Consider the following 9,946-nt stretch of genomic DNA (forward strand, 5'->3'; position numbering starts at 1 on the left):
ATGGACTACGACCGGCGGCATGAGATGCTGGAAATGAGTGGCGGCGCGGTGCTTCAAGTGAGGTACTACGTTGATCACTCCTACAAGGATAAATGAACACGGGGACTGAGAAGCCTACTCCGGTCGATGTGCCACATTGAAGCAGTGTCGGTCTGTCTGCCCTGGCTATTTAAGTACGACGCAAACGCCGGCCAACATACATGTTGAGGAGGAGCCCCTCTCCTATGATGAAACTGTCGAGACCAAACTGGACGTCGCATTAAAAAGGAGCCACCGCAACACGTTTGACTGTTTCGACCAACTGGCATCACCACCGCGCCGCAACTGGCGTGACAAGGTCATGAAGGAGGAGGAGCCCTCCCGGACGCCTCCTCCATTACCTCTACATGGCAAAGACACATCATCACCCAGCACCCTGACGTCGGCCAAGAGGATGGCACAGGAGAAGGAGTGGCAGGAGTGGCGCAATGCTGGGCCACGTTTGCCACATCAGACGCCGGCACCGCAGAGATGCCGACGCCGCAACAATGACCAGCTGGTCTAGATCGGCTTGGAGGAGTCGCGTGCGCCGCCGCCCCTGTCGCCGACAAGGGCTAGGTGAAGGGATGACACGTCAGGGCGGCGTCCGCAGTCGACACGGCATCGCGCGGAGGAGGGGCAGGCCCAACTTCGATCTACCACTGCCTTTATTATTTTTATTAAGCTATATAAAAAATACTTGGAACATATATTACCCAATGAAGTTTCATATTTTTTCAAAAAAGAACAAAGCATACAGATTTATCCAATAAATGATACACCTAAAAAAATTGGCGCTAAAATGTTTTATTTACCGTGGGAAAGACTTCCCACGTCTCTCCTATCCCCCCCCCCTCCATCTTATCCACCTCCCCATTATCCAACCTCCCCCAATGTGCCTCCATTCCCGCACACCGCGCGGTGGCAGCCTCCGTCGCTAGCTCCGCCCGCCGACGACTCCCTTCTTCCTCCATCAACAAGGTCGCTAGTTGGAACCTCGTCGGCGTTCGTCATCCTCACCATCACAAAGCCGCGCTCCTCCCGACTTCGTCCTCACATCCACGAAGCCGCATCCGTGCCGATCTCTCAGCCTTGACACAAAGTTGTGCCTGTCCATCCTGTACACCGCCCACCAAGCAGCTCTTGCCTCCATCTAGCATCTTCAGCATCCACCACATCAAGCAGGTGATCCCTCCATACATTCAGAGAAGTATGCTTCAGTAGTACAGTAGATAAGGTAACCCACTAGTATGCACTCTAATTGTTTATTGAATTGCTTGCTTGCCTATAAATCAATTACTTTTTAGGTAAAAGAGTTGCAGTTGTTCTTTTTACAGTATCAGACAAGATGACTACAGATTTTAAACCTTATAGACTGAACACTAGTCATAAGCAGGCACTGTCAGTGTCATGCACAATGAATTAGCCAAGTGACTTTAAACTCTGAGAGCTTGAGTAGACAAGCCTTGGTAAAGTAGTTACAAACTCGGATCCAAATTTGAGCCTAATCCATGAGAACATTTTGTTATGATGGCTAAACACACAAACCATTTGCTAAAATCCTCTCTAACCATAGCAAGGCGTTCATGTTAATCACCTAGACCGACTTGCTGTTAATAGCAAGTTTATACAAACATGTACTGTACATGAAGGATGGAGTTAGTTAAATGCAATTGACACTCAAGGTCAGATATAGGACTTAGAACCCAGCAACCTGATTCCTTTACTTTATGCATGCATACAGCAAGATACCCCTATACTACTGAAGCATACTTCTCTGAATTTGGTACAGAGAAGTATGTGTACATACTAGTGGTTACCTACTGTACTACTAAATTATACTTATCTGAATATATCCTTTGCCCAAAATAATTGTAAACTTCCAAGCTACTTCTACTCATGATAAAAAGTACAGTATGTTATGTAAACCAAGTGTCCATATGCTTAGTATTTTATAAATTTGGTTCCAAGAAATTTGTGAAATCATATGCAGGACATTGACATATGCTTTGATGCTTGACCTTAACATATGATTTTAACATTGTTTGGTAAAGATATCATGTCGACGATACCTCGACGGCTTCGAAGCCTAAACATCCCAGAGCAAGCTTCTGAAAGTGTACAACCAGATGAAGAAAATTTACAAGGCCCTCCAGAGATTGATGATGTAGTACCAAAAAAGCCTCCTGAATCTACTAGGCAAATTAAAATAATTTGTAAGCTTAATTTTCTTTTTCAAACACATATCTAGTATGATGTATATGGTCCAGTTATATGCCACTGTGATACTCTTGCATGCAGGGCCAAATGGAGATGTGCGACAGATTGTAGGGGAATTCCGAGGTAAAAATTTGTCGGAATTACGCGGGGGGAAGATAATTGTGGAGACTGACGGAAGTGGAATTCCAAATGGAAGGTCGGCTGCGATTCTCAGTCAGCATCTTACCTGGCTTGCAGAAAACTCAACATTTGCACCATTGCATATTCCAAGATGGACAATGAATTGTTTCTACAAAAACATGGGCAGATGATCACAGATGTGGAGGTAAAAAAATTATAACACTGTTCAAGACTGTTCATTTCACATTGCTGATTGTCAATTTTAATATTTGAAGGAGAAATTTATCTACCCCAATGAGACTAGACAACTTACGAGAGACTGGATCCTATTGAATATTAACAAAAAATGGAGAGTGTATAAGTCTCGTTTGAAGAGTAAATATTTCAAGCGTGACAAGAAGTCTTTGGCTGAAATTGTAGCAGCTGTTCCCAAAGGTGTTAATGAACATCAATGGGGTACTCTTGTTGGGTTTTGGTGCCAGGATTCACACATGGTAATGTGTTATATTCTCACACTTAATCTGGTGTACATAACTAGTTTGGTGACATTAATATTGACTATATGTGTTGTTTTCCCAGAAATTATGTGAAAAGAACACCGAGTGTGCAAAGAAGCAGAAGACTCCACATACAACTGGGAGAAAAAGCCATGCTAGGCTCAAAAAAGAGATGGTAAAACTTTTTCTTTCTAAAGATGGATCAGAAAATGTGAAGAAAACTGAACATGTTCTAACAGAAATAGAACATTCTAATTTACTTTGTTGAACAGGAAATTAAGAGCAATCGAAAGGTTAGCAAGATTGAACTATGGGATGAAGCTCATAAGCAGAAGAAGGACGGTGAATACAAAAATGCGAATACAAAGATAGTGATGGTATACTTCTACTTGTGATTAAAGTAAAGGTTTTAATTTAAAACTACTTAGTATAATGAGATGTTTGTATTTATTTCAATAGGAGAAACTGGAAGAAAGAAAGAAAGGTAATAACGGGAGCCTTTCATTTAGTGATTTAAAAGTGTGCATGGGGAAGAGGAAAAAAAAACTTCGAGGGTATTATGGTGATAAGTATTGGAGCGAAATAAAAGTTTCTCAGGGACTGACTTTTGTTCAGCATCCTGAGAAAGAAGGAAATGTTCAATTTAGACTGCGGGCACTAGGAGATAATGTAGAAAATGTGACAGATGAGTTGGCTATGATCCGTTCATTCCTGAAGAGAAAATTTCCCACAGAGGATTTGAGAAATGAATATGTAACCGCGGGAAGTGATGAAGTTAGTATCTAGACCACACCTCTTTCTGCAAAGATAAAAATATGAGTATTAATATATTGTTATCCTATTCTTGTTTCAGGTTGATCTCAATGAAAGAGTTGTTGGCAGTGATCTCCCAAATGAATCACATAATGAAGCTGAAGAATATGCTCGATTGAGTGCTATGCAGGTGATGTAATAGTTTCTTCACTAATAAATATTCTACTTCATTCTCATACTTAAACAATTGTTCGTCATATGTTGCAGGAACTACATACTAGCGATTGTGCGCGAACCAAAGAGTGTTACACCGGTTTATCGTTACCACAAGAAAAAATGGTTGCTAAGGTGTTTGCATAAATTTCTGCTTTTTTATACTTGGACCCTGTTTTGATTGAAACAGGCCAGTTTTGAAGAGGTCAATTAAGTGTTTGTGCAAGAGTATGTGTGTGTGCTTGTGTACAAGTTAGTCTAGTGAGAACAAGAGAAAAGTAAAGTGTTTGCACTTCTACTTGTGTGTGAACAAGAGAAAGGCAGCTGTACTGAATATAGCTTAAGAAAATCTGAATATAACTGAACATAGTTTGGACATTTCAGAGCATCATACTGAATTTAGTTGAACATAGTTTGAACCCAATTTAGTTGAAAATAGTCTGAACATATTCTCAGCCCAATTTAGTTGAACATAGTCTGACAAAGTACTAAATGGGAAAGGGAAATAGTACTGAATAGAGCTTACAATCAATGACAGACATGAATTCTCACATGGTTTGACATAAGAACAGACAGCAGCAAATAAGCCATTCACAAGAACAGACAGCAGCAAATAATCCTTTGAATCTTCATTTGCAGCATCTGGATCTTCATTTGCAGCCTCTAGATCTTCATTTGCATGCTCATTTGAGTTACCTGCAGTGATTGCAAGACAATCAGTAGGTGCAGAACTAGCGACCACCACCGTTGCCACGCCTCACTACCTGCCGCTGCCGCCCGTGAGGGACTCGCCGCTATCGCCGCCGCTCTATTTAGGGTTCATGAATGGGAAAGGGGATTGAGAGAATGTGAGAGCAAGAGTCGACAGGTGCCCGTTTTAGTCAAAAACCAGACCACGTGGTTCTTTTTAGTTAAAACAGGGTCACATCACTGTAAAACCACCTTAAACCATATTAGTGATGAAAAGTATCCGGTTTAGATAGTTGAGGGACTAACTTTTGGTGGTTTTGAAGTTGAGGGACGATTTCTCAACTTTGGGAAGAGTTCGAGGACGACAAATACTTATCCCTATTAAAAATACCTATGTTTTGTATAAGTTTACTTACAACTGAACTAAACCTCAATTGTAGAAAGCACACATTGAAAAGTTTGATAGGGCCAATCAAGGAAGTGCAGAATCAACTTTGCCGGACAAGCAGATCACTACCCAGGAATTTTATCCTAGTTTTTCTATGAGAACCAAAGAGGGTTACACTGGTTTATCTTTACCACACATGGTTGCTAAGGTGTGTGCGTGGGCATAATTTTTTTACTTCATTATCAACCAATGCCTATGATTGTGTATTTTTATGTCGTACTGGACTGCACCTCAATACTGGACTGCACCTCAAATGTAGAAGGCACGCATTGAAATGTTTGAAAAGGACAATCAAGGTCGCGCAGAATCAACCAAAGAGGGTTACACCAATGAAGGAAGTGCAGAATTAACTTTGCCGGATAAGCAGATTACTGCCCAGGAATTGCATCCTAGCTTTTCTTCAAGAACCAAAGAGGATTACACTGGTTCATCTTTACCAAACATGGTTTCTAAGGTGTGTCTGTATGCATAAACTTCTGATTCTTTGTCAAACAGTGTCTATGTTTTGTGTATGTTTACTTACAACTAAACTAAACCTCAACTGTAGAAAGCGCACATTGAAAAAATTGATAGGATAAATCAAGGTTGTGCAAAATCAACTTTACTGGACAAGACTAACCAGGAATTGCATCCTAGCAATTGCGCAAGAACCAAAGAGGGTTGCACTAGTTTATTTTCACCACATGAACACACAGTTCCTAAGGTGCGTGTGCATGCGCGCATAAATTTCTGCTATGTTATCAAACTATGTCTATGTTTTCTATAAGTGTACTTACAACTAAACTGAACATCAACTGTAGAAAGCACATGATGGTCCTGAAGCAAAGAATGGTCATGCTGAAAATAACAATGCGACCAAGGAAGGTGGTCCTGAACCAAGTGTACAACTTCATCGCATCACTAAGCAGGTATATTATATATATCTGAATGACAATGGTTAGAATAGTTAGTTGGTCTAATTCCATGTGCAATCGTCCCTTTCTATGTAAAGTGAAATCTTCCATGGTTTGTGATAATGGATGTTTCATTTCTTGAAAAAATAGGATAAAATGAAAGTCTCCTTGGTTTCATTGAACCCGAGATGCAAAGATAAGTTTGTGGCCAATGGAACTTTAGTGAGTAGAGATATGACATACGTGGTTGGAGGAAACATGCTTGGAGAGCAATATGTAGCGGCCTCTGTTTGTGCTGTTTCAAAACTTGGAGATCAGACACTGGTTAGACCATATGGAAAATTGCAAACAGTAAGGGATGCTATTGGTCATGTTATTGCGTGGCCTCTATCACATGTAAGTGCACTTCCATGCAATCATCGTATGCTCCAATGTGCGTGCTTAAGGCTTTTTATTTATGAAGGATCTTTATGATTTTTAGGTTAAAAAACCGAAATTAACCATTCCTACACAACCTCAAAACAAGCCACCAAACACTGGTATGGTACATCATCAAAACACATTTCTTCTCACAATAGTCCTAAAGCTATGTTCTAAATTTTTCTCTGTTATCTTTCTTTTTCAGGGCACTCAAGATTTAGAAAAGGAGTGCATTGCAGGAGCCAGGAGCAACTATAGAAGAATTAGTCTTTAGATGGAAAAATATTATGTTTTATATACAGATTTTAGCTTTATAGGGAAACTTAGTTCAAGTTTGTATTATCTCTTCTTAATTATTTGCACATTTTATATGAAGATCTTATTTGATTCAGTTGTGAACCTAAGGTGTTTGTTCCTACTAAATGAAATTGTACGAATGGGATGGTTGTGTATACAATCAGTGATATGGGTGGATCCCTTCATATAATGATATTTGTTGCTTATGAATGCGATTGGTGATATGGGTGGATGTTGTTATATACAATATTTCTTGATCATTCTGCACAAGCATATGGCATGATAAAGTTACTGGATTTGAAATGGCGAAGTACAAATTTGGAATAAATCAAATATTATTTAAATTCAAATTTTACATGGTTAAAGCTTTTGTATATTTAGAGACGAATACAACCTCTATACATAGAGTGTATAGGAAAGGGCCTAGGGCCTATGACAAATCAAATGGCCATGTTAGTAGAGGCGCACGAGCGCGCCTAACAGAATGACTCTACATATCAGAGACGCTTTTGAACGTCCAAATATAGCGTGTCATATCTAGAGACGCCTTTGGACGTCCCAATATAGCGTCTCATGCCATGTACAGACGCTTAGACAGCGTGTCTATATGTTTTGAGACGGTCCGTGGGGAGACGCTCCAAGGACGCTTTACTAAGTCGACTCTACGATTGCCTAGAGATGAAATAACAAGTCTCTAGCTTTGGAATATGACGTCTCTATATGCAGTTTTTGTTGTAGTGGTATAGAGAGGACTAGACACGCTAGTTAGCTAGTAAGCAAACGAAGGAAACAGAAGATCGTCATGAACATATATGCATACAGAGAGAAGTGATATCGACCACCTCTCCTTCTCCGAGAGATTGTTCGAACAACAAGTTCTCGTATATCTATCCGACACTACCAGCTACATATATACAATAATTATCTCTTACAAATATAATCATACGGACTCATGGTCCACATAGTATTCTCCGTCTTCAGCGATCACTTGGTCAAGAAAGAATGCCGCCAATTCCTCTTGAATTGCTCGCATGCGAGCTGGTGCTAGGAGTTCATCCCGCTTCCGAAACATCTAATTTGAAGAAGGGGGTCAATACATATATATATGAATGAATGAAACTCAATACAAATGATGGTAATAAAATAAAATTGTGAATGTTGTTATTTACGTACTTCATATTGTTCGTCAAAGTACCCGCCCCGCTCACAGGTCGTGTGGCGGATGGACTCGCAGACGTAGTATCCACAGAAATCATTCCCTTTTCCTGCCACAACCACTTTAGAAGAAATAGAGGTCAATCAAACTGATAAGCAAGAATGCTAAATGATATTGATGAAACTAGCGCTTGAATCACTAGGAGATGCGCGGAACATGCTACTATAGTACTTACTTTCGGGTGTCTAAATTCCAGCTCCTTCGGTAGTCCCGGAACTGTTCTGGTGAATTTTCTCCAAACCCTGCCGGACAAAGAAAACAATTACTTGATATCAGGAAATGAACAAAGTTGCTGATATGGTGGATAATGATCGATTTAACTTACTTCTTGAGGATTTCAGTCATGTCCGCATACTCCTGAGGATCTTTTCGTTTAGAGTCCAAGACGGTTACTACTCCCTGCTCAAGCCTAATCTCTAGGAGAATATAGTGGAAACTGCACACGCATGCATAACTCATCAATTACATTACTATAACCTGGACTAATATATAAGGGAAACCGAATATGCACAAGACAGTAACACTCACTTGAAGTTGTAAGGAAAGAGTATTATATCTTTGTTTTCATTTTTTTTGAATGATCGTAGCAAGTTGGCCTCGGTATCTCTGGGATGATGTTGAACCTCAGTTGCATCTATGAGATATGTGTTAATGAACCCAATATCACCGATTTGTCTTTTCTTCAATTCGGCGATCTTCATTCTGCATAATATAGTGAGGATAATTATAAATACATGCAATGAAAGAGATGAGCTATATAGAGAGACTTAATGACAGAAGTAGTAGTACTTACAGACAGTAGCAGGTGATCGTTGTTTTATCGAGGGCCAATTGATTGAAAAACTGATAGAACTCCTCAAATGGAATAGGTAACAGTTCAATTCCAACGAGGTCATGCTCCGCTTTTAACTCTCGCATACAAAGTACTCCTCCCCCCAGACTCTCTGCAGATTTTCAAGTACCAATCATGTAATCTTCGCATCATCATTGTTAAAGATTTTTCATCTTTGACGAGAGGCTTCCCGTACTCGTATCTGTGTATCTGCACCTCCATGGTATCATAATGTACATCGTCGGGCAGGTAATCATCAACATTGCCATAACCAGGCACCATCCTCGGATCGACGATGTCGCTAGGCACCTTGAGGGGGGGGGCACGATTGCTTCGCTTGTTCGCCGAGCTGGGCAATTTGTTTCCCAGCTGCTCGTCGTTCTTTCAGCCTTTGATCACTGACTGTACTTCCCGACCGCTCCGCTTCGGCCCATGTCTTTGCAATAATGCGCTCATAGTTGCCTTTCGGCGGAGACTTGGGTGGTTTTGCCAGGGCAGCCAGAGTGCGCTTCACTTTCACCGGATCTACCTTCTCCTCCGGAGGTGGATGTCTCTTTGCTCTCAACCCTTGAAACCAGTCATCCACTTCGGTTCGCGCGATCTCGGCATTCTCCTCCGGGGTCCTCTCATATGGTAACTTCTCTAGAGTCTTCAGAGAAGGACCGAATCTGTATGTCCTCCCGCCTCTGGTTGTACTGCTAGACGTCGACCGAGCAGACGGAGCGGTTGTCTTCTTTACTTGCTTACGAGGCGGAGGAGAAGGACTACGACGCGCCGGAGCAGCTGGAGCGGCGGGAGGTCTCTTCCGCCCTTGCTGACGAGGCGGAGAAGGAGGAGGCTGGCTGCTCGGGCGTGTCGGCGCATGCGGAGAAGGAGGCGGAGTGCCGCCACGCGCCGGAGAAGGAGCCGGCCGAGGGCCCTGATCGTCACTCGCCGGAGGAGGAGGCAGTGGAGGAGGCGGAGTGCCCTGACTCGCTAGAGGAGGAGGAGGCGGAGGCGTCCAGTTCGGAAGGTTGATGAGCTCCTTCCGCCATAGGCATGGAGTCTTCAGAGCAGACCCCAACCGAGTCTCCCCTTCACCGTTAGGGTGGTCAAGCTGGAGGTCCTCAAATCCCTCTGTTATTTCATCCACCATCACCCTAGCATATCCTTCTGGAATCGGCCGGCAGTGAAAAGTTGCGCCGGGTTCAGTAGGATAAACAGAGCCAACAGCCGCCTTGACCTTCAAATTCATCCATTGCGTCATCATATGGCAATTTTGAGACTCCGTGATAGCATCCACGGGATAGCTGGCAGGAGCCATCAAGGCATGCTCCGGCTGAAGCAGCT

The 9,946-nt window shown here is 42.1% G+C and overlaps 1 protein-coding gene across 1 annotated transcript; it reads left to right on the forward strand.

Moving 5' to 3' along the window:
* Positions 1-6,546, forward strand: LOC147982962 (uncharacterized). The gene is made up of 15 exons (XM_087540600.1): positions 1-62; positions 175-479; positions 2,320-2,434; positions 2,476-2,563; positions 2,634-2,852; positions 2,938-3,030; positions 3,128-3,232; positions 3,315-3,629; positions 3,709-3,798; positions 3,876-3,956; positions 4,952-5,107; positions 5,507-5,662; positions 5,760-5,867; positions 6,334-6,396; positions 6,478-6,546. The coding sequence occupies exons 1-15, from the start codon at positions 1-3 to the stop codon at positions 6,544-6,546; spliced, it is 2,025 nt and encodes a 674-aa protein (XP_087396726.1).
* Positions 6,547-9,946: the final 3,400 nt, after the last annotated feature.

The sequence above is a fragment of the Triticum urartu genome, chromosome 2A (genome assembly GCF_056163025.1).
Source record: "Triticum urartu cultivar PI428250 chromosome 2A, HENAU_Tu73, whole genome shotgun sequence".
In the NCBI taxonomy this organism is placed as follows: domain Eukaryota; kingdom Viridiplantae; phylum Streptophyta; class Magnoliopsida; order Poales; family Poaceae; genus Triticum; species Triticum urartu.

What these genes read in the sequence shown, in the direction of transcription:
- LOC147982962 (XM_087540600.1), top strand. Translation starts at nt 1, where the DNA reads ATGGACTACGACCGGCGGCATGAGATGCTGGAAATGAGTGGCGGCGCG. An exon ending in AGTGGAATTCCAAATGGAAG is followed by an intron (nt 2,435 to 2,475) that starts GTCGGCTGCGAT and finishes CCTGGCTTGCAG; the next exon opens with AAAACTCAACATTTGCACCA. An exon ending in TTCATCGCATCACTAAGCAG is followed by an intron (nt 5,868 to 6,333) that starts GTATATTATATA and finishes TATGATTTTTAG; the next exon opens with GTTAAAAAACCGAAATTAAC.